We start from the raw sequence: 23796 nt of genomic DNA on the forward strand, positions 1-23796 counted from the left end.
AACCAGGAAGAAATAGAAAATATGAACAGACCAATCACAAGCACTGAAATTGAAACTGTGATTAAAAACCTTCCAACAAACAAAAGCCCAGGACCAGATGGCTTGACAGGTGAATTCTATCAAACATTTAGAGAAGAGCTAACACCTATCCTTCTCAAACTCTTCCAAAATATTGCAGAGGGAGGAACACTCCCAAACTCATTCTACGAGGCCACCATCACCCTGATACCAAAACCAGACAAAGATGTCACAAAGAAAGAAAACTACAGGCCAATATCACTGATGAACATAGATGCAAAAATCCTCAACAAAATACTAGCAAACAGAATCCAACAGCACATTAAAAGGATCATACACCATGATCAAGTGGGGTTTATCCCAGGAATGCAAGGATTCTTCAATATACGTAAATCAATCAATGTGATACACCATATTAACAAATTGAAGGAGAAAAACCATATGATCATCTCAATAGATGCAGAGAAAGCTTTCGACAAAATTCAACACCCATTTATGATAAAAGCTCTGCAGAAAGTAGGCATAGAGGGAACTTTCCTCAACATAATAAAGGCCATATATGACAAACCCAAAGCCAACATTGTCCTCAATGGTGAAAAACTGAAACCATTTCCACTAAGATCAGGAACAAGACAAGGTTGCCCACTCTCACCACTATTATTCAACATAGTTTTGGAAGTGTTAGCCACAGCAATCAGAGAAGACAAAGAAATAAAAGGAATCCAAATCGGAAAAGAAGAAGTAAAGCTGTCACTGTTTGCAGATGACATGATACTATACATAGAGAATCCTAAAGATGCTACCAGAAAACTCCTAGAGCTAATCAATGAATTTGGTAAAGTAGCAGGATACAAAATTAATGCACAGAAATCTCTTGCATTTCTATACACTAATGACGAAAAATCTGAAAGTGAAATTAAGAAAACACTCCCGTTTACCATTGCAACAAAAAGAATAAAATATCTAGGAATAAACCTACCTAAGGAGACAAAAGACCTGTATGCAGAAAATTATAAGACACTGATGAAAGAAATTAAAGATGATACAAATAGATGGAAAGATATACCATGTTCCTGGATTGGAAGAATCAACATTGTGAAAATGACTCTACTACCCAAAGCAATCTACAGATTCAATGCAATCCCTGTCAAACTACCACTGGCATTTTTCACAGAACTAGAACAAAAAAATTCACAATTTGTATGGAAACACAAAAGACCCCGAATAGCCAAAGCAATCTTGAGAACGAAAAATGGAGCTGGGGGAATCAGGCTCCCTGACTTCAGACTATATTACAAAGCTACAGTAATCAAGACAGTTTGGTACTGGCACAAAAACAGAAATATAGATCAATGGAACAGGATAGAAAGCCCAGAGATAAACCCACACACATATGGTCACCTTATCTTTGATAAAGGAGGCAAGCATATACAGTGGAGAAAAGACAGTCTCTTCAATAAGTGGTGCTGGGAAAATTGGACAGATACATGTAAAAGTATGAAATTAGAACACTCCCTGACACCATGCACAAAAATAAACTCAAAATGGATTAAAGACCTAAGTGTAAGACCAGACACTATCAAACTCTTAGAGGAAAACATAGGCAGAACACTCTATGACATACATCACAGCAAGATTCTTTTTGACCCAGCTCCCAGAGAAATGGAAATAAGAACACAAATAAACAAATGCAGCTCATGCAGCTCAATAACAAAAAAACGAACAACCCAATCCAAAAATGGGCAGAAGACCTAAATAGACATTTCTCCAAAGAAGATATACAGATGGCCTACAGACACATGAAAGAATGCTCAACATCATTAATCATTAGAGAAATGCAAATCAAAACTACAATGAGATATCATCTCACACCGGTCAGAATGGCCATCATCAAAAAATCTAGAAACAATAAATGCTGGAGAGGGTGTGGAGGAAAGGGAACTCTCTTGCACTGTTGGTGGGAATGTAAATTGATACAGCCACTATGGAGAACAGTATGGAGGTTCCTTAAAAAACTACAAATAGAACTACCATACGATCCAGCAATCCCACTACTGGGCATATAACCTGAGAAAACCATAGTTCAAAAAGTGTCATGTACCCAAATGTTCATTGCAGCTCTATTTACAATAGCCAGGACGTGGAAGCAACCTAAATGTCCATCGACAGATGAATGGATAAAGAAGATGTGGCACATATATACAATGGAATATTACTCAGCCATAAAAAGAAATGAAATGGAGGTATTTGTAATGAGGTGGATGGAGTTAGAGTCTGTCATACAGAGTGAAGTAAGTCAGAAAGAGAAAAACAAATACAGTATACTAACACATATATACAGAATCTAAGGGAAAAAAAAAAAAAAAAAGGCCATGAAGAACCTAGTGGCAAGACGGGAATAAAGACACAGACCTACTAGAGAATGGACTTGAGGATATGGGGAGGGGGTGGGGTGAGATGTGACAGGGTGAGAGAGTGTCATGGACATATATACACTACCAAATGTAAAATAGATAGCTAGTGGGAAGCAGCCGCATAGCACAGGGAGATCAGCTCGGTGCTTTGTGACCACCTAGAGGGGTGGGATGGGGAGGGTGGGAGGGAGGGAGATGCAAGAGGGAAGAGATATGGGAACATATTGTATATGTATAACTGATTAACTCTGTTATAAAGCAGAAGCTAACACACCATTGTAAGGCAATTATACTTCAATAAAGATGTTTAAAAAAAAATAATAATAATAAACTTGGGTAGTTTTCAAGGAGAGGTTCACTCAATCCTCAGATTGGATTAGGTGCCCCTTCTTGGTATTATTACAATACCTTATTATATCTCTTTAACGTATTGTTTCATAGTATGGATTTTTATGTCTGACTCTCTGACTACAATGTGTTAAAGGTAGAAAATGTGTCTTATTTATTTTTGCATTATTGCTGTTTAGCTCAAGAACTGGACTCAAAAGATAAATATTGGACAATTAAGTAAAAGAATAAACGTGGTCGAGGCAAGTGGAACAGAGTATAGGGGAAAGACTTGGAAGAATATTTACGAGGTAAACAGGATTTGGTAACTAGCTGCTTGGAAGTTGCTAGGGGGCTGAAGAAAGATAAGGAGGAGTCAAGGATGACCCTAGCTTGTAAATGACAGTGCAAGAGAGTAAATTCAGGAATACAAGAGAACAAGAGAGCGTAAGGGGAATATTAATTCTCAATATGGAAACATGTTGAGTTTGAGATGCTTATAGGAATTCTACAAAATGTCTTCCTACTTCATTTGACAGCAGTTAGTACAATGCCTACATAGACACTCAAAAATTTGTTGAATTAGATTTCTATTACTAATTTATTAAAAATAGCCATGCTGATAGTTAAATTCTGGGATCTGCTATGTAAGATAACTATACTTGAATCAGTTATTTTTTCTTGAAAAGTCAATATTTCAGTTTTTTAGACAGATGAATTTAAAGGCTTTTTGCTTCAACTGTGTTCATAATAAACTTTGAAAGTTTGAAGGAAAAAGAGAAAACCTTTAGGTCCACAAAACAGAAGGAAAACATTTCTAGGCCAGATAAGCTTTTGTTAATTTAATTAAGATTAAATAATAACAGGAAATCATCTCTGGCAAAGAACTGCAAACCTCTTCTTTCCAAGGTGCAAGAATCAAAGGAAACCTGTTGATATTAGAGCTGGGCAGTTATGCCGGAAGGTTTCTGTGTTTTGTTTTGTTTTGCTTTTGACTGAGTCAAAAGCTAGAGCGACATCTGCCAGAAAACAGAGACATCATAGAAAGTTTGTGCAACTGGTTAGACTGACTAATAATCACATAACAGTTGGCTGTGGATTTGCCCCTTCTGCAGCCAGGTTTGGGCTGGTAATATGTTTGTATCCTTTCCAGGTTTTAGCTCACTCACAGTAGATGTTTGCCACATAACTAAAGGCACCATCCAAAACCACTCTTGGGCGAGAGCTACCTGGATCCTGTTTGTTGTCCTATATAAACACTGGGAAAACAAATTCCACTTCTACCCATGAAGAGAAACACCTGCTTTTCTAATCAGCAGGAACATTTTAGGCGAAATTGATGCATACCAGTTGGGAAATTGTTTATAGATTCATGGTGGCAGCATATCCTCTCTTGGTGACTTGACAGATGAAAGAGACACCCCAAGACCTTTAATCTCACCTATGGCAGCAAGAGCCCACTGGAGCAGGTTTGTTATGTCTAGGATAGAATTCTCACCACAAATCAAAGAGAACACTTCGAGATCTCACTGTGATGATTACAGCAATCCTTCTCAGGTATCTATGAATCTATAGTGGGAATGGTTTAATTGAACACGAAAAGATATAAGGCTCCCAAACCCAAATTCTTATTGCTCTAATACAGTAGATCTTCATGCTTGCTTTCACTGTACGACAAATTCCTTTCCCAGCTCCTGAGTCCAGCACAGAGGAAGAAATGGTTGTTATTAATGAATTTCTGCCTTTAATGTTTTGTATGAGACCAATAATCTATGTTTTCTCATCTTGTCACATTCATCATCAAATCATCCTTTGCAAAAAGCTTTAGATTTTCTTGATTGTTTATAATAAGCTAACAGTGACTCAAGATGTTGGGTGATTGTTTAGAAAGATTATAAAACATCCGCGTCAGCACTGGAAACTTCCTGAGGTACAAGTGGTACAAATTGTTCAAGAGTTAAGCAACAATTACGCCCAAGTGATGAATGGGTTTAGAGACTTTGTGATAAAGGGAGTCAGCTGAGAAAGATGATCTTATCAGTTCTATGTTGTAACTGGAAAGGCGAATGCTTCCAGAAGTATTTCAGCTCCAACATGAAAACATCAAAATGGATAACACTGCTCGAGAATCAACAGAGATCATTTGGGTGATACCTATATAGCTTGCCATCAAGATGGCACACATTAGAAATAGGGTTTAATAAAACACAGTTTGTATGTAATAATTGCACACAAAAAATTATAAAATCAAATAAGTGAAGTAATTTTACCTGACATGCTTAAATCATGATTATGAAAATTAAGGATGGTTTTTATTAGTAATAATTATAAGCCAATATTCTAGTTCTGATGGCTCAAAGAGTCTTTACTGTAGTTCTCAAATTCCATGACTCTTACTGTCAACTGGTTGATCCTGTGACAATCATGTGGGAAGGGCATCTTCTGTTTTTATTTTTTATTTTGTTTTAGCCGCACTGTGTGGCTTGTGGGAGTTTAGTTCCCCGACCAGGGATCAAACCCGGGCCCTCAGCAGTGAGAGCGTGGAGTCCTAACCACTGGACGGCCAGGGAATTCCCGCATATTTTGTTTTTAATTGGAGCCACGTGGGAAATCAGTAGAGGACTTCTCTTTTTTAGACTTCCAGAGCACTAAAGCTGAAAAAAGAAAAACAGGTACCCTCCTCCCCCAAAATACTAACTGGAGACACATTATGTAAAAATAAATAAGTAAACCTTTTCTAAAAGTGGCAAAAAACCTCTGTATGTTGTCATATGTATGTTGTCTTTCAAAGCCCCCATTTTCTGTGGGTTTGGCAACCTTTGGCTTCTTTTTACAGCCAAAATGGTTATGGTGATACTGGGTTGGCTCAGCTGCAAGTTCAGTTTCTTCCTCTTCCAAGCTACCTGCTCTTGTATTTCTAAGCCTTGACCTTTTGCAAATAGGAAAGGCACTGGAAGGATATTTTCTTATGGAAGAAGTAAGTAGACACACAGTATCCTACAGCTTAAAAATCTGATCTGCAACAGCACGGCCAAGCTTCAAGTTGCTAAAATGCCATGCTCTCAGCTGTCGGTGGAGGCTCTCGCTTCTCTGAGATGCAGTTCCATTGCCACACAAAAATATAACATGAATTCATTAGCAGAACATACAGAAGAACCAATGCAGTGTCAATAACTTCTGGATATTCATAAAAATCTGAGGATCAAGATGGATTCTGATAGTCATCTTAGGGCTGAAAAACAGGATCAGAAGAAACCTTTAGTTGTCACCTCACTAGTCAACCCACTCATGACTGCACTCTGGTTTACAAAGGGGGCCACACTAGAAAGAACAACTGGATCAGTATCTGACAGGACGGTCAAACGAGACAATCTCCATTGCAGTTTCAGCTGAAGCTCCTGAAATCTAAAGCCAACAACAGTAGCCTAGTAACCTCATAGTCCAAAGCAATGTCCGGGCAATGTATGCAAAAGTGTGGACAAAATCCAGCTTAGCAAACCCTTGTCTGATTAGGTGTTGGGAAAAGGAGAATAAGGAAGAGAAAGAATTTCTGTGAAGGGCATTTCCCCAATACTTTACGGTTTTCCTCCATCTTGGGCAGTTGCTTCATCCTTGCTTTAAGCCAAGTGAGACAGGACTTCAAGGAACCAACTTTAAGAGGCGGACATGTGCCCTTTGGGGATTGGAAGCATTAGAACTGGTATGAGACACCATGGCTATAGATCAGCTTTAAGGTGGCAGAGAGAGTGAGAGAGCAAGAGTGAGAGTGAGAGCTAGAGAGAGAAAGAGAGAAAAAAGAGACAGGGCTTCACAGGGAGCTCACTGTATTTCTACCAACAGCAGAGCAAGGATGCTGGGGTGTTTCTTGTGGACCAAATGTGGGCAACTAAGTGTAGCGAGCCTGGTGCTATGCTGAATATTTTCCAAGAGGAAGCCTGGAGAAGCAATGTGACCCCCAGTAGAGGGATGGACAGTTGGAAGCCAAGGGGGCAAGGAAGGAATGCAGCTGTAAAGGAGACATTGCCTCCGTCAAAGAAGCTATTATCAGAGGGCTCGGTGGGAGTGTCTTCAAGGAAGTCCACAAGAGCACCTTCAAAAGAAAGAATCAGCATGTTATGCCCAGAAAGCACATCGATGGGTTATGCCTATGCCACTCAGGTCAGACTTTTGTTGCCATTAACATCTCCCTAACCTGACCCAGTGAAGAAAGGGATGGGAGAAGAGTAGCAAAGCACGATGGGGAAAAAGGAAAGAAGCCTCCTGCACCCTCTCTCTTACTTTGGGCTTTTGAGACTGAGGCAGGCCTGAGCTGGGGGAAGGAAATAACTTCATGCGGTTGTAACACAGGACTGGGCAGTTTTAGTTCTGAAGTGAGAGTCTTCTTGTGCCTGAAAGTGATTGGAGTCCTATTATTATCTGAAAGTGGCTTTAAAATTTTGGGACTTACCAAGATTTTATGCAAGTGTAGGGAGGAAATAATCCACAGAGTTTGAAAGTATGGGGTGGGGGGAAGGAAAAAAAATTTTTCTTCTATCACCTTCTCAGCTAAGACTATTTAATTACTGGCTACAAATAAAATCATTTCCACCACTAGGAAGGAAAAACTATTCAAAACACAGGCCCTCCAGGAATTCCCTGGTGGTCCAGTGGTTAGAATTTGGCCAGGACCAGGTTCGATCCCTGGTCTGGGAACTAAGATCCCATAAGCCACGCGGGGCAGCCAAAAAAAAAAAAACAAACAAAAAAACCAAACCAAACAAAGGAAAACAAACAAAGACCACAGGCCCTCTGGTTAATGCATTGGATAAACCAGTGGAGGAAGCTCATTCATCAATTTAGCCTTGATTTTCAAGCTCCACTAAGACATTTGCCACCTTCTCTGGATACAATTTCTGATGGGAAGGCTCGGAGTCTATTAGAAAAGACAAGTGCTCTCCAGGTTCCCATCTTCCTGCTTGTGTTGACCAGTGATTCTGGTTTTCAGGTGTCTACATAAACACTAAATTATTCTAACACGCTTCATTTTGTAGAACCTCGAGTTGGGACTGCTACCTGCTTTGGCTGAGTGATGATGAACACGTTGTTTAATCTCCTCCGGACATGGTTTCTTTAATGCAAAGTAAGACTGACAATGCAATTAAAGATATAATGAGAAATTTACAAAAATCAAAATCTACAAAAATCAGAGAGCCAGCATAAATACCTCATGAAAATGACATCCGCACGTCCCCTGCAAAAACTCTTTGTATCGCCCCATTGTTATAGTGAATGTGTCAACCACTTCATAGCCATATTTTTTTGCAGCTTCCAGAATAATCAAATTTTCTTTCCATAAATTCTGAACTTCACTCTGTATTGGAAAAGAGAACAATGAGAATTTTGATTAAGAAGACTTTTATGATTTAATAATTTAGGTAAAATCATGTAAATGTCATCTTTTTTAAAGATTGATCTTATTGTAAGATAAAGAATTAATTTCTTTAAGATGTGTTCTAATTTTCATGTTCCCCTTATATAAACACTGATGTAAATATAAAATAGCAATATATCAACATCTATAGTGACACACAGTTTGGAACTTTTTCTTCTATGAAAAGCAGTTAGGTTTATTGCCCACAGAGATCCAGTGAAGTAGCTAAGATTCTCAATTTAAAAACCAAGACTTGAAAATCACAAATTCTAGCTCCATCTATTTGAATTCTTATTCTTTTAGGCATCTGAGTATTAATTAGTATGTTTTGTTTTTAGCTCTGTGCTGGAGGACAGGGATACAAGGATAAATAAACCACGGTACCTGCTCTTAAGACATTGCATTCAAATAGGAGAAACAGATATGTAAATATTTACTAAGCCCTTTATTGGAGGTAAATATACCAGACTCTGGGCTGCGAGAGAAAAGGGAATAGCTCTGCAGGGGCAGGGGGACAGCTGGACAGGGAGCCTTCAAGAGGGGTTCCTGAGCAGAGTGAGGTTTGCTGGTTGGCAAACAGGGTGGGGAAACACAGAGGGGGAGTGTGCTTCGGGGAGCCCCAGAATTGAGTGAAGGCTCCAGCTGCTGCTTCTCTAAATCACATTCCTCCCTCGCTCCCCAGCTGTGTCTGAGGCAATGATGGAGCTCGGCGGGGGTTCTAGTTCAGGTCCACTGTTGAGAAGAGGTACTCCTCCACCAAGTACTCCGGCTCCAGGATGCCTCGTCGGCTTGGCCAAGACTTTCTCAGCCTGACACATAGTCTGAGACTCTTCCTACCTCATCCATCTTTCTTCTACTCCCTTTATATCAGACACATTACAGTCCAACACGGTTCCCACTACAGAGTAGACATTCAAAAAATATTTCGTGCAAGATTGAGTGATATGCATTGGGTGGTGTCGTCTGAAACTGTTCTCGCCTACTCCTGCCCCCTCCTTTTTATTCTTCTCAAACATTCTTTCTAATAAATCCCTTTATTCGGCTAACCCTGTCATGGTGTCTGTCTCTCTGAGAACCCAAACTAACACAGGGAGGGAATTGAACTCCCCTTGTCTTTGCTAAAGAACAAAAAAAAAATTTGTTTTCATTTTCCAGGTAAAACAGCAAATAATTACTTGCATTTATTAATCCACCTGCAAGGTAAAAGAAGCAGTACAAAGACATCTAATTTTCTGTCTTCTCCACTGTGCTTGCATAACTATTTTTATGTGACATTCAAAGAAGAGTGTTGCCCCCTGCCCCCCAAATAAATGTAGTGAGTAGAAAAGGCTCATAAAGGAAAAACCTGGAGGAAAGGAGACAGATGGGAATTTGGTCTCTGCCATCCCCTGAAAAATAATGCTCAAGGTGCTCAATACCATTTGTAGGCCTTTTCGTGGTTGGTGACAGTATCCTCTCAACTTTAATGTGTCCAATTATGAAAGGTAGAAGAAACTTTACAGTAAGTGTTTTACAGAGAAAGTTCAGTTCTCTGGGAAATAGACTGAGTCAGAAATTTGCATGCAGGGGGCCACCAGGAAAGCGCCCTGGGGATCAGTTCCTCCAGGGGAGTGAGGGCCTACACGCTGGATAGAGGGAGAAGTTGAGCTGCAACATCGTTGCAACAGAGGCTTTTGCTGATCCCACCGGGAGTTCTAGAGCTGGGGTGGCCCTTCTGAGATGGCCCAAATTAAGGAAAGGGGGCTAAGTCTTGGTTGAGGCTCTGCCCAAAAGGCAATTCCTGCTGGGACTCAGGTCACACTCGCAGCAGCCCGGAGGAATGAACATCTCAGTCCCGAAGGGACCATCTGGGAGCATCCAAATCCTACAAAACATCACTCACTCATTCACGCGTGAGAGGTTTTCTGAGAGTCTCCTGTGTGCTGGGCACGGTGCTTTGCATTTGGGGTACCGGAGTGAGGCATGCAGACTTCCCTCCCCCGTGCCTGCTCCCACAGACATTAGTCTAGCAGGGGAGACAGACAACCAAAGCTGGTATCTCTTGAGGGACCCGGATGAGGACACCAGACAATGTTACAGGAGCTCAGAGCAGGAAAAGCCAACTGAGTCCAGGGTGTCAATTAAATCTTCCCAGAGAAAACTGCATTTAATCTAACACTTGAAGGGTGACCAGAAGTTACGCAGGTGAGGGGGTAGTGGGAGAGTGTTCTTTAGGAAGAGGGAACAGTGAGTGACCTCAAAGACCTGGAGGTGACTGAGAGCATGGCATGCTTGAGGAGCCGAAACACTCGGTGTAGAGTGTGTGTGTGTGCGTGCACGCGTGTGTGTGTACATGTGTGCATATGCGTGGAAGCAAGGACTAAGTCTACCGAGGAAGGCGGAGGCCACGTCTTGAGTGGCCACGATGAGGATGATGAATGCCAGTGTCTGATGACAAGTTCAGAGTTCTTTTCTGCCTCCAACTTGCTCTTGTCCTTTTCTCTTTTGTTCTATCATTCCCCCTCCTCCTCTTCTTCCCTCCTTTTGTTTTCACCCAGTTTGCAAAGACCGATGAGCACAATGGAAGCCCTGGTGGCAAGCACGATGGTTAACAGTGTCTGGCACAAGGTAAGTGCTGAAGAACTGTTGGCAGAGATGAGTTCATTCTAAATCTAAGTAGGCATCACAAGTACTCCAGTTCCTGTGAGAAGCCACAGTCAAGGAAGCAAAGCGGAGCTACCAGAGTCCTCAAGAAGGAATTACACATTTGACCTGCAGCTTTCAAATAACATTAAAGGAGATTCAACTCATAACCCACAGAGACAATTATCAAAAGACCCCTCTTCTAATCCCCGACCATCTCAAACCCTTCAGCTACCCCAGATGCTAAATGTCTCAACTCACTTTAAATGACCTTAACCCTTCCTGACTCCAAGAGGCTGAATTTGGAGGTTTTATTTGGACCACTTTCTACCAGTTCTCCTGCTTTTGCATCACAGATCTGGCGGCCAGGCAGGCAAAGTTTCGAGAAAGGAGAGGAGGGTCCTGTAATCCCTGTTGAAGAAAACTAGGAGCGCTCGTAATTGACACAAAAATAAATCTCACTCGGTTTACACATTAAATGGACAAACTCTTGTCTCCCCAGTTCCCAGTGCCCCCCCTGAGCTCCCCTGAGCAATTGCACACAAACCCGGCTGCCTGTGAACTCTTCTCTCTGACAAGAGCAGCTGGTTCTCTTATCTACAGATGTTGTCTTTCCTTTCTTTTCTGAGACTTCTATTTAGTGTTGAGACTAACTATTTACTGTCTTCTGTAAGAACTGGTCAGAGGCCTCTAACTCCTTCCATTTATGAATATCCAACCAGAGGCAAGACGAATGATACTACTTTAAAAATACTACTGATTTTTTAAAGCAATCAGTCAGAAATCATCTTAAAAAGACACCTTTTTCCTAAATACTCATTGATACTGACAATTTCACATGTGTTTCAGCACGAGCCTTTAACGGTGTGGGAAACATTACTGAGGTAAGGAGGTACTTAAAGCATGATCCATCTCATCTACACCTCAGGTCTTTATCTTTTCAAACTCTGGTACCCCCTTTCTTCTTTTATGAACTCAAAGCATTATTTATGACATATTTATGGGCTGTAGTCCCCTTATTTCCAGGAATAATTATATCTGATTTATAATCATAATCCTTAAGTATATCATCTCCTTCGAATTTTATGAAGGTTGCTTAATATTATGTAGTGCCTTTTGGGTCCTTTTTCAGACACCAGCAAGGATCCTTATAGGAACCCTGAAGTTCACATAGCCTGGTGAAAATGGGCTTACCTGCGTTAAGAAGTGTACTCCATCCACCGGCAGATGAAATCCAATTCCCAAAGTTTTGATGATCACAAGGATATTGAGTAAATTTTCCCTGTGAAATAATCAGAACTCAAGCCATGAACTTTGATTACATTTCTAGATGTCCGTGTTTACATAAGCAAGCAGAGTGGAATTCCTTTAGAATGTGATAATTGGCATATAGGACTAAATTCTCATTTTATAGATTTAATATACATTAGTGGTTTTTTTTTGGGGGGGGGGGGATAGAGTTTTATGTGTCAGTGGGCATGTTTTGATCTGTAGTAAACGTAAACTTGGATGCCGAAGAGCCATCTTGTGATTGGAATATAAAAGTATTTTGAAACATTTTAAACTAGACTTTAAGTACTGGATTCTAAATTACAACTTGCCCTTTATATAAAATCTTGATAAAATTCTGTCACATCGAGTAACTTTTTTTTTTTTACTTAGAACACTAATGGCAATTATTATTGCAGAAATGTACCTCTTTAAAACCTTATGAATAATTTGCAGGTGATTGGAATTAAGCCACTGAACACCACCAACGACTAATACAGTCTGGCTGGTATTCTCCAGGGGATGTGATCTGAAAGAAAAACAACACATGTTGCCTTGAAACAGATGGTAAACATTTTAACAGCATTGCCTCACATTTCATTGAACCATATCTGGCATCCCGATCACAGGACCTCCCTGTCATTTCTAACTCGTTTTCAGCCATATCACTTGGTATTTAAACTTTTCAGTGCATTTGATATACAGCAAACAATTATGACAGCTAGTGAAACATCAATCCATTGTGGTATTGTTTCATTCAAAATAGTTCCACTGTACCTTTGCAAGAGATGTTCAAGGGCTTTTTCAAATGTTGGTCTCAACGAAGGGCTTATCCAGAACTGTGGATAATAGGAATAACTGATCAAGGTCTTCCCACCATTGACGTTGTGATAGAATTTAGTGCCATGCACCTTCTGCCATTCTTGAAAGGTTTCATTCAATCTTTCGATCAGATAGTACATTATCCCTCTGTTGGTCGAATCTCCAATGAAAAGAATCTATAAGTTAAAAAATTTTGCTTTCAAATCTGATGCTTATACGATATAGAAGACAATATAAAATAAATCATTTGATGAAAACAAAGCCACAAATCTAATTGAAGGACAGCCCTTTAAATGGTTAGAAATGAAATTAATCATATTCTCTCCCAAACCTGTTCATTTTCCTTTTCCATATTCCTAGTAATGACATCATCTACCGACCTACTAACTCACGTTTAAAGCTTTTCGCTTTCTTTATGCTGTCTTTAATTTCTCTACCTCTCTTATGCTCTTAACTTTCTCATCGCATCAGCTTAACAAGTTTCATTGATTCAAATAGGCATGAAGTATTCTAGTGCTGTAAGAATACTTAGAGATTTTCCAATCTCTTTATTTCATAGATGAGAAATCTGGGAATCCACAGAGGTTAGCTAGCTCGATAGAGGTCAAGCTACTACTTGAGAAAAGAGCCACAGGACTAGAATTTAATTTTCTGAAAAGCAGTCTGTGTTCCAGGGTGCAAATCCCAGCGCCATTTGCCCTGGAAGCCTCTCACCCATCACCTCCTTCCCATTCCCACCAGCAGAGCCCTGCTTCAGGCTCCGACTGCCTCAAAGGTGTGCTATTGTTAACACTTGCTTAATGGGTCTTCTTGCACAATGGCTGCCCTCTAATCCATTCACCACACAGTAATACTGGGATAAATTTCCAAATGTCTCATCTCACTTTCACACTCAAAAACCTTATCGGCTCGCCGCGTACTACAGAGTCAAATCTTAACTCCTGAGGTTCAGTTAACATTTGCTGAATTTTTATTGCATATCGGCTTTTGCTAAATGGAGATTTCTCATGGGGTACTCACTTTTAATCTTCATAATCGTGAGGTGTGAATCATTCTCTGTTTCACAGATGAGGGATTTGAGGCTCAGGGAGACTGAGGTTATAAATCTAGTAAATGGGGAACACAGGACTCAAATCCAAGTCCTTTATCTCCAAGTGCAGGGTCGATGGCCCCATTCTCTCAACACTTCTCCTAAAGTAAGCAGGTCAGATTCCTACTTTTTCACTGAACATGATTTGCACTCAACAACATCTGTTTTTCCTTGTGCTAATCCATCTGCCTAGAAAGCCCCTCTCTCTGCAACCCCACCTGTGTAAATGCTACAAATCTCCAGACTAGCCATAAACGGCTCTCTCAGCCGGTCTTGTCCAATACCCCAGCGAAAGCGACCTTCTCTGTCCTCCATGATTTCATTATAATTTTTATTTCCATTACTGATTTTATCAAAGACTACATGAAATTATGGCTATTTGTCTCTGTATCTTTTTTCTCATATCATATCAAGAAGTATTTGAGGTCAGAGTCAAGGTTAATTTCTAAATTCTAATTTCCCCCATAGTTCTATGCATGCATTTTAAAAATATTTACTGAACTGAACGTCAAAGGGACTTTTGTTAGAGACAATTCCTTTTAACGTCTTTGGAGAAGGTTTAATTTGTACTTCAGTTTTTTTCTCTTTCTGTTGAGATTTCCCTTTGCGTTAGTCATGTACATATTCACTTCTGATTTTAAGAGCAGTCGCTGCATCACTTCTCAGGCACTAGTGCATTCGTCCATCCATACTGAATTTAGTGAGACTCTGCAAAGGTTTATTTTTTCCACAGTAAGTGTATTCAAGTAGCTGTGTGAAGAAACCCAGAAGGCGTTCTCCTTCAGAATTTGCTTCCCATCAAACACTGTTACCATAAGTATCGCCAAACTCAACTGAATGACGTAAGATGTCAAGGCCCCAGTCACTGAGTCTCTCGGTCAAGTTCCATTTGGGGCAATAAAATCCCAGTATGAGAAAAATACTTTGTGAAATCACTTGAAATTCTTCCTACTGGATTTGACCTATAATTATTTCTGTTTGTTTTTCTGGCCCAGATTTCTGATGTTTTAAAAGGGCAACTTTGAATAATCAGGAAAGCTCTTCATTTCAGAGACTAGTAATTATCCAACTCCATTTGTAATAGTTTGCTAGGGCTGCCATAACAAAGTACCACAGACTGGGTAGCTTAAACAACAGAAATTTATTTTCTCATGATTCTTGGCTAGAAGTCCAAGATCAACGTATTTGCATGGTTGGTTTCTTCTGAGGGCACCTCTGCTTGACTTGTAGATGGCCATCTTCTCTGTGTCTACATATGGTCTTTCTTCTGTGTATGTCTGTGTCTTAATCTCCTCTACTTATAAGGCTACCTGTCATATTGGATTAGGGCCCACCTTAATGGCCTTGTTTTAACTTAATCATCTCTTTAAAGGTTCTATCTCCAAAACAGCCACATTCTGAGGTTATTAGGACTGGGAATTAGGATTTCAACATATGAATTTGGTTGGGTAGAGACACAATTCAGCTTTTAATACCAGTAAAGGATCTTGGAAATCCAGTTGTTAAGCTAAATTTCCACTGCAGATTTTTCTTATGGGGTCTTTTCATTTCAGTATCAAGACGCAATCCCTCCTAGTGTCTCTCTGGGCAGCCAGTAAGATCACTGGGTGTCCGTATTGTGGGCTACAGAGAGAACTACAGAGGTTGAAGAAAATCCAACGAACTGCATGTGACTGAGAGAAAAAAAAATGTCTAGATTTCCATTTTTTTCTGTGGGGTTGTATGAAGATGCAGTCCACCAGTGCATGACAGGGGCAAAGAAGTTGTGTTTCAGAATTCTTAGGTACTGTTATTTATTAACCAGATGGTCTTAGACAAATTATGTGACCTCTTCATGGGTTCATTTCCTTATGTGTATATTGGGGAAAATAATAGCACCACTGTAAAGGACTTTAATGAGCTTTTAAATACTGATCTTATTCCTGGCACACAGCACACGACAAATGGGAGCCAGCATTAAAGCACAGGAAAGCAACAAGTGCTTTGGAATGCTTCTAGTGTGTCCTGCAGTGCAGTGCTAGGCACTTTAAAGTTTGTTAGTTATTTCAGAGAAAATGTCAGTAAAGATAGGAAGCGTCTAAATCAGAGCAGCCTCTCTCCTGTCCTATCCACCCTGTTACAGACTCTCGGCAGGGCTAGTAGGGTTGCTGGTGAAACTGAGACTCTGAATCAAGACCCGGAAGAGACATCGCCACCCTGAGCAAACCAAGGATCTCTGAAAGGTTCCTCACGTCTGTCTCCACTGCTGATCAGTGACTAACAAGAGCTACAGGGATGGGAGAAGGAAGCATCACCACCACCATCTGCAAAACAAGTTCTTCTAAACGGCAAATATCTAGACAGCATTTTTCAAGTCTAGTAGACACAGGTCCGGGAAGACTATGTCCTAGAGAATTATTTTAGCCCAGTGCCTTTCTATTCATGAAAGACAGAAGTGATATATTATAACTAAAGTGAAAATGCACTTGTGAATTTTAAATTGCTGGTTCTGTAGGTGAAGCAGTTTTTGGAAGAGGTTAATTGGTATTCCTAACTAAAAGATTTCTAACTTCAAGATATCAGCTTTTTAAAGTGCACACAATTAAAAAATAATACCCAGAATAAAAGTGGTTCTCTTCAGCCACATGATTCATATTCAGTCTTTATATCTTTTAGATCATTTGACTTGGTGAATTTTTAAAAGGAAATTTGCAGATTATTCATTTTCAAGGTCAACTTCTACTTTAAAAGGTCTAAATTACCATAACAAATATTTATAACTAGCCACACATTTTGTAAATAATTCTTCTTTCCTGTGAAGATTATTGCCCTATACTAGCATGCACAGGTGTTGGTTGGCAGATGCAGTCAGAGAAAAAAAAACCAAGTAACCAGTAAGCAATTATAAAAATAATCAATGTTAGCAATAAAACATTAAAATAACTATTTCTTCCCCTAACAAAGATTTTTAAAGGTCCAATGATATCATGAGTTCAGGGAAATGAACCCTCTCATATAATACTATGTAAGAACCACAAGGGAGAGATTTTTTTATTTCTTTCTTTCTTTTTTTTTTTAAACTGTTGAATTCCAAGTGTCCAGAATACTGCCTGGTGTAAAAGTCAGTCCTCATTTGTTAAATGGATGATTGGAAACTCTGATGTTGTGTATATAAATCAGCAGTTTTCTACTTCTAGGAAATTTCATGGATGCCCATGAAAATACATTTAAAAGCAAAATAAACTGGAAGCAACATAAATGTTTATCAGATTGATTATATTAAGGTATAATCGTACACTTGAATTCTTTTAATCTTTTAACAATGATATTGTAATATAGATATATTGTGATGGGAACATTTTAGTTAACGTTTATAAAAAGATGATTACAATCAGAATATAAATAATTGTTGCATTTTCGTAAAAGTAAAGCATATGGATGCATAGAAAAGCCCTGATTTTTTTAAAAAAAATATTATTTAATTTATTTATTTTTGGCTGCGTTGGGTCTTCGTTGCTGCGAGCGGGCTTTCTCTAGTTGTAGAGAGTAGGGGCTACTCTTCATTGTGCTGCGCGGGCTTCTCATTGCAGTGGCTTCTCTTGTTGAGGAGCATGTGCTCTAAGTGCGTGGGTTTCAGCAGTTGTGGCATGAGGGCTCAGTAGTAGTGCCTCGCGAGCTCTAGAGCGCAGGCTCAGTAGCTGTGGCGCACGGGCTTAGTTGCTCCGCGGCATGTGGGATCTTCCCGGACCAGGGCTCGAACCCGTGTTCCCTGCATTGGCAGTCAGATTCTTAACCACTGCACCACCAGGGAAGCCTGACCCGGGTTATTTTGAAGTGAAGATATTATGACAGTTTATTCTTTTCGCTCATTTGTATTTTCTAAATGAACAGATATTGGCTTTTTAGATTAATTTAAAAAACAAAAGCAGCAACAGTGGCAACAATAACAGTAAATCTGTTTGTTTAAAAGCATTTTGAAAATTCGCGTAAGAACAATCAGCTTAAATAAACTTTATTTCTACTTTTTTTTAATTTTGAAATTCCAGTGTTTTTTTTTTTTATTGGACTATAATTGCTTTACAATGTTGTGTTAGTTTCTGCTGTACAATGAAGTGAATCAGCTATATGTATATGTATATCCCCTCCCTCTTGGACCTCCCTCCCACCACCCTCCCATCCCACCCATCTAGGTCGTCACAGAGCACCGAGCTGATCTCCCTGTGCTATGTGGCTGCTTCCCACTAGCTATCTATTTTACGCATGGTGGTGTACATATGTCAATCCTCATCTCCCAATTCGTCCCACCCCCCCAACCACCCCCAACCCTGTGTCCACAGGTCCGTTCTCTACATCTCTGTCTCTATTCCTGCCCTGCAAATAGGTTCATCTGCACCATTTTTCTAGATTCCACATATATGTGTTAATATACAATATTTGTTTTTCTCTTTCTGGCTTACTTCACTCTGTATGACAATCTCTAGGTCCATCCACATCTCTACAAATGACCCAATTTCGTTTCTCTTTACGGCTGAGTAATATTCCATTGTATATATGTACCACATCTTCTTTATCCATTCATCTGTCGTTGGACATTTAGGCTGTTTCCATTTCCTGGCTATTGTAAATAGTGTTGCAATGAACATTGGGGTACATGTGTCCTTTTGAATTATGGTTTTCTCAGGGTACATGCCCAGTAGTGGGATTGCTGGGTCATATGGTAGCTCTATTTTTAGTTTTTTAAGAAATCTCCATACTGTTCTCCATGGTGGCTGTATCAATTTACATTCCCACCAACAGTGCAAAAGGGTTCCTTTTTATTTACACTCTCTCCAGCATTTATTGTTTGTAGATTTTTTGATGATGGCCATTCTGACTGGTGTGAGGTGATATCTCATTGTAGTTTTGATTTGCATTTCTCTAATAATTAGTGATAGTGAGCATCTTTTCATGTGCCTCTTGGCTATCTGTATGTTTTCTTTGGTGAAATGTCTATTTAGATCTTCCACCCATTTTTCAATTGGGTTGTTTGTTTTTTTGATATTGAGCTCCATTAGTTGTTTGTATATTTCGGAGATTAATCCTTTGTCAGTTGCTTTACTTGCAGATATTTTCTCCCATTCTGAGGGTTGTCTTTTCATCTTGTTTATGGTTTCCTTCGCTGTGCAAAAGCTTTTAAGTTTAATTAGGTCTTATTTGCTCATTTTTGTTTTTATTTTCATTACCCTAGGTGGTGGGTCAAAAAAGATCTTGCTGTGGTTTATGTCAAAGTGTGTTTTTCCTGTTTTCCTCTAAGAGCTTTACAGTGTCCTGTCTTACATTTAGGTCTTTAATGCATTTTGAGTTTATTTTTGTGTATGGTGTTAGGAAGTGATCTAATTTCATTCTTTTACATGTATCTGTCCAGTTTTCCCGGCACCACTTATTTAAGAGGCTGTCTTTTCTCCATTGTTTGTCCTTGCCTCCTTTGTTATAAATTAGGTGACCATGTGTGCGTGGGTTTATCTCTGGGCTTTCTATCCTGTACCATTGATCTATATTTCTGTTTTTGTGCCAGTACAATACTGTCTTGATTACTGTAGAACAATGGCCTAAGAGAATCAAGATTAAACATTGGTTCAATAAACCTATCACAGGAATAACACTAATCGTATTTTGAATTCCAGTAGCAGCTTTATTCTAAAGATTGAATGGCTTTTTCCTATGTAGCATCTCTCTTCTGGTCCTGTGGTAGGAAGGGAGGCTGCCTCCATCCAGGTGGGCTCTGGAGAGGAGCAGAAACATCTGTGTCTCGATGTGTCATCAGAGGCTGGATCTCAGCTCATCAGAGGGAGACAAAGATGTGTTTAGAAGAGTTCTGCATCTGTTCTATTCCCAAAACTTGGCATGCAAAGTGTCACTGAAAAGTATATAGGGTATGGTGTTTTTTCTACTATTTTTCACACCATCGTGGACCATAGGACCTAGAAGCACATCCTGTTCTTAGGCTCTATTAAAGCTTGGGCTTACTTTAAAATAGTCTTCTTAAAAACCATAAAATTGTCTTTGTTTTCATTTCTAATTTCTCAACATTATATAGTCCCTGTATTAGGTGACACAGGCTAAGTGCTATTAACAAACAGAGCCCCAAAATGTATAATGGCCTAAACACAATTGATGTTTACTTCTCCTTCAGGAAAACAGTCCAGGTGGTTCCAGGCAGGGGTATGGGGGTGGGTTGGGGCAGGGCGGTCATTCAGGGTCCCAGGATGGTTAGACCGTGCCTTCCTCAAATACGGATTCCAAGACCTCACTGGGCATTGATATCCAGCTGGGGGAAGGAGTAAAGAGCTGCCAGGTTTCCTATGGGCCCACCCTGGGGGCTGGGCACATCACTGCTGCTCACATCCCATTGGTTGGAACTCAGTCATATGGTCATGCACCTGATTTCAAGGGAGACTGAGAAATGTAGTCAAGCTTTGTGCCAGAAAGAAGAAGAAATGACTTTGATGAACACTTCCCTAGTCTTTACCACATTCTCCTACATGCTAAGTCTTTCTGGGGAAAAAAAATCACCTAAATTCAGATTTTCCACCTGTGAATTAGTAAAAGTGTGAAGCATATGAAAGCCTAAATTTATAATCTACATAATGCATAAGAGCACTTCTGTTCTTAGAGATATTGATTCCTTGGGACAAATAAGAGCAAGAAATATCATTTATTAGTGAAAATACAACAAAAACTTTGGGAATTTTTGATTGAAATATACGATAAAACAATTTTCATCCCACTTTATTTCATCATGAATAAAGGGAACTAATGATGATGATACTTAACATGTAAATATTTTACTCTATTACCTCCTGTCTCCAAAGTCACCAAAAGTAACAAGGACATAGTTAGCAAAGCAAGTTATAAAGAAATGAAGAGAAGCAATGGGGGCTGTCTGTGTTGAGTCAATATAAAGTTAGTTTGTTAGCTTCTCAGATTCTTCTGATCTGTTGAAGCTAGGAAAGAACTGGGTATATGTAGAATCAATAGACAGGGAAAAAAAAAAAAACCCTTGATTTAAAATAATTTTCCAGTATGGAGGTTCCTTAAAAAACTAAAAATAGAACTACCATACGACCCAGCAATCCCACTACTAGGCATATACCCTGAGAAAACCAGAATTCAAAAAGAGTCATGTACCAAAATGTTCATTGCAGCTCTATTTACAATAGCCAGGACATGGAAGGAACCTAAGTGTCCATCATCAGATGAATGGATAAAGAAGATGTGGCACATATATACAATGGAATATTACTCAGCCATAAAAAGAAACGAAACTGAGTTATTCGTAGCGAGGTGGATGGAGTTAGAGTCTGTCATACAGAGTGAAGTAAGTCAGAAAGAGAAAAACAAATACTGTATGCTAACACATATATACGGAATCTAAGGAAAAAAAAAAAAGGTCATGAAGAACCTAGTGGTAAGACAGGAATAAAGACACAGACCTACTAGAGAATGGACTTGAGGATATGGGGAGGGGGAAGGATAAGCTGTGACTAAGTGAGAGAGTGGCATGGACATATATACACTACCAAACGTAAAATAGATAGCTAGTGGGAAGCAGCTGCATAGCACAGGGAGATCAGCTCGGTGCTTTGTGACCACCTAGAGGGGTGGGATAGGGAGGGTGGGAGGGAGGGAGATGCAAGAGGGAAGAGATATGGGAACATATGTATATGTATAGCTGATTCACTTTGTTATAAAGCAGAAACTAACACACCATTGTAAAGCAATTATACTCCAATAAAGATGTTAAAAAATAAAAAAATAATTTTCTATCTTCCTTTCTTTCCTCTTGCCTAGGTTCTATCTTCAATATTCACAGAGATGGGGATATTTCTTCAGAATAACAAAGTGCATGGAGATGCCAACACAGGTCTCAGCCAGCTAATAGGAACCCACTGGAAGCTTCCAAGAGGGGAAGTTACACAGGAGCTTCTTGTCCATTAATCTAGGCAATGCCTGCTTACTGGAGAGCTCTCATCTTGGTAAATAAAGGAAATGAAAGTGAGGTGAGGAGGAGTCCTATTCATTACATCTAGTCCAGGGCCAAGCATAGCCCATACGTCTAGAAAGCTCCACAGTGATTCCGATGAGCCCCATGATTGAGCACCACTGCCCTCATAAAATAACTTCCCATTCTAAGTGAGGTATAGGGTGACTCAGCTAATATGAAGCTGAGACTGATCAGATGGCTAATGATATTTAGGGCATGATGAAAATCTAGCTCATCAAAGCGTCTCTCTGTGAAACGTAATACGATTGCAACGAATGTTTTTTCAATGATGCATTTGATTAAACTGGCTATAGAGGACCAAACAAATTGCTCTTTGGAGTCAAGAACAGATGAAAACTGACATGTCGGCAAGTCACTCTAAAACACATGAAATTTGGCAGAAAAGAAAAACAAACAACTGAACAATATCACCTAGACATAGATCTTGTAACTGCTTGGAACAAAAGTATGTATCTATTTTGCCCTTCTCTCTGGATTGTGGGCATTATGTGTAAGCCATCCTTTCCTGGTGAGAGTTAGGTACACTCCTTTTCTTCTGTTCACCCTTTTTTATTGAAACTGACAAGCAACAATGAATTGTGTAACCATAATGGAATTCACGTATTAGTCAGAACATATTATTATAAATTGGGCGTACTTCAAATATGTAAACACCTTCAAGTCCAAGACAGTACTTAACGTGCAAACATAGCTTAAAAATGCAAGTTACATTTCCTGTTTTAACAGCTGAGTTTAAATACTTTCAGTAAATATTGCCTTTTTATATTTTCCTTTCTTAATTGCACTCTTCTCTCAGATATTTTATTACTGAGTAATAAAATACTGAGTCTGTCAGTTGAACTATGTTTCTGACAAACAAAATAAAAGCTCGCTTCATTCAGTTTTGGTCAGCCTCCTAAGCTCTTTCAGTTGTAAATTTCATTACCCTACTTCTAAACTATTTCCTATGTATTTTGCACTGTGATTACAAAGTTATGCTCTGATAAATTTTTACAAATGTTCCAACCAAAGTTTATTAAGTAAGAGGTGTGTATCTATTTAGAGACATTTGTCAAGAGTATAACTGAACACATAGTTTGTTCTTTTTCAATGAATTTTACTTTGATTCAACACAAAACCTATACATATCTACAACAGCTTACAAATGAAATAACTCATATTTGGATAGATTTAGAGTAAAAGGGGTCTCGTATTTACCTGCCCTCCAGACACTAACAAGTATCCCATAGAAAGTGATACAAATGCTCTGAGGAGAAACCCTGTGCCATCTTTCTACAGAGATCAGCCTCCTGTTCACTGAAGTAAAGGCAAATGACTGAGGTATAAAAAGTTCGGTCCTGCTTACACACCATTGAGTGCAGTGACATTCCTGGTCAAAGTTACAGGAAACTTGAACGCCTTTTTAAATCCCAACTGATCTGTGTTTTGTTTCTTCCCCACCGGTGGGCCTCCATTTCCAAGTATAGCCTTCCATTCATCACTGGAAAGCAGTGGTAAAAAGATGTAAAAGGTCATAATAACAACATAAGGAAATTCAAGTGAGAGAAATGACTACTTGGAGATTCTAAAGGAAGCAGAATGCTGTTTGAAGGCCTAACTTTCCAATACTTCTCACGGGCCCAGTCAAATTCTGTTGCCATTTAATCTGATTCTTTTGAGAAAGATAGCTCAGTTTAATGTATTTCCTTAAAGGGTGCCTTGATTAGGACTTAAAATAAACTTCTGTTTTTTTTGTAGCACAACATATTTGCACTACTGTACACAGTAACAGTGACATTTTTGGCTTCTCACGGTAAAAAAT

General features: G+C 39.4%; 1 protein-coding gene across 4 annotated transcripts in view; it reads right to left on the reverse strand.

Annotated features, from left to right (window-relative positions):
- The window catches only part of CPED1 (cadherin like and PC-esterase domain containing 1), a 312531-nt gene that overhangs the window by 28561 nt on the left and 260174 nt on the right, over positions 1-23796 (reverse strand). For 3 of the 4 annotated variants that reach the window (XM_059933517.1, XM_059933516.1, XM_059933518.1), the window contains exons 18-21: positions 12838-13058; positions 12488-12589; positions 11986-12073; positions 7963-8109 (exon numbers count right to left, since the gene is read on the reverse strand). In XM_059933517.1, the coding sequence (XP_059789500.1) occupies positions 7963-8109; positions 11986-12073; positions 12488-12589; positions 12838-13058 (558 nt within the window). Of the gene's footprint in view, positions 1-5613; positions 5992-7962; positions 8110-11985; positions 12074-12487; positions 12590-12837; positions 13059-23796 lie in introns of those variants that run through there. The other variant, XM_059933519.1, reaches the window with a different exon arrangement.

Source organism: Balaenoptera ricei, chromosome 9, assembly GCF_028023285.1.
Source record: "Balaenoptera ricei isolate mBalRic1 chromosome 9, mBalRic1.hap2, whole genome shotgun sequence".
Taxonomy (NCBI): domain Eukaryota; kingdom Metazoa; phylum Chordata; class Mammalia; order Artiodactyla; family Balaenopteridae; genus Balaenoptera; species Balaenoptera ricei.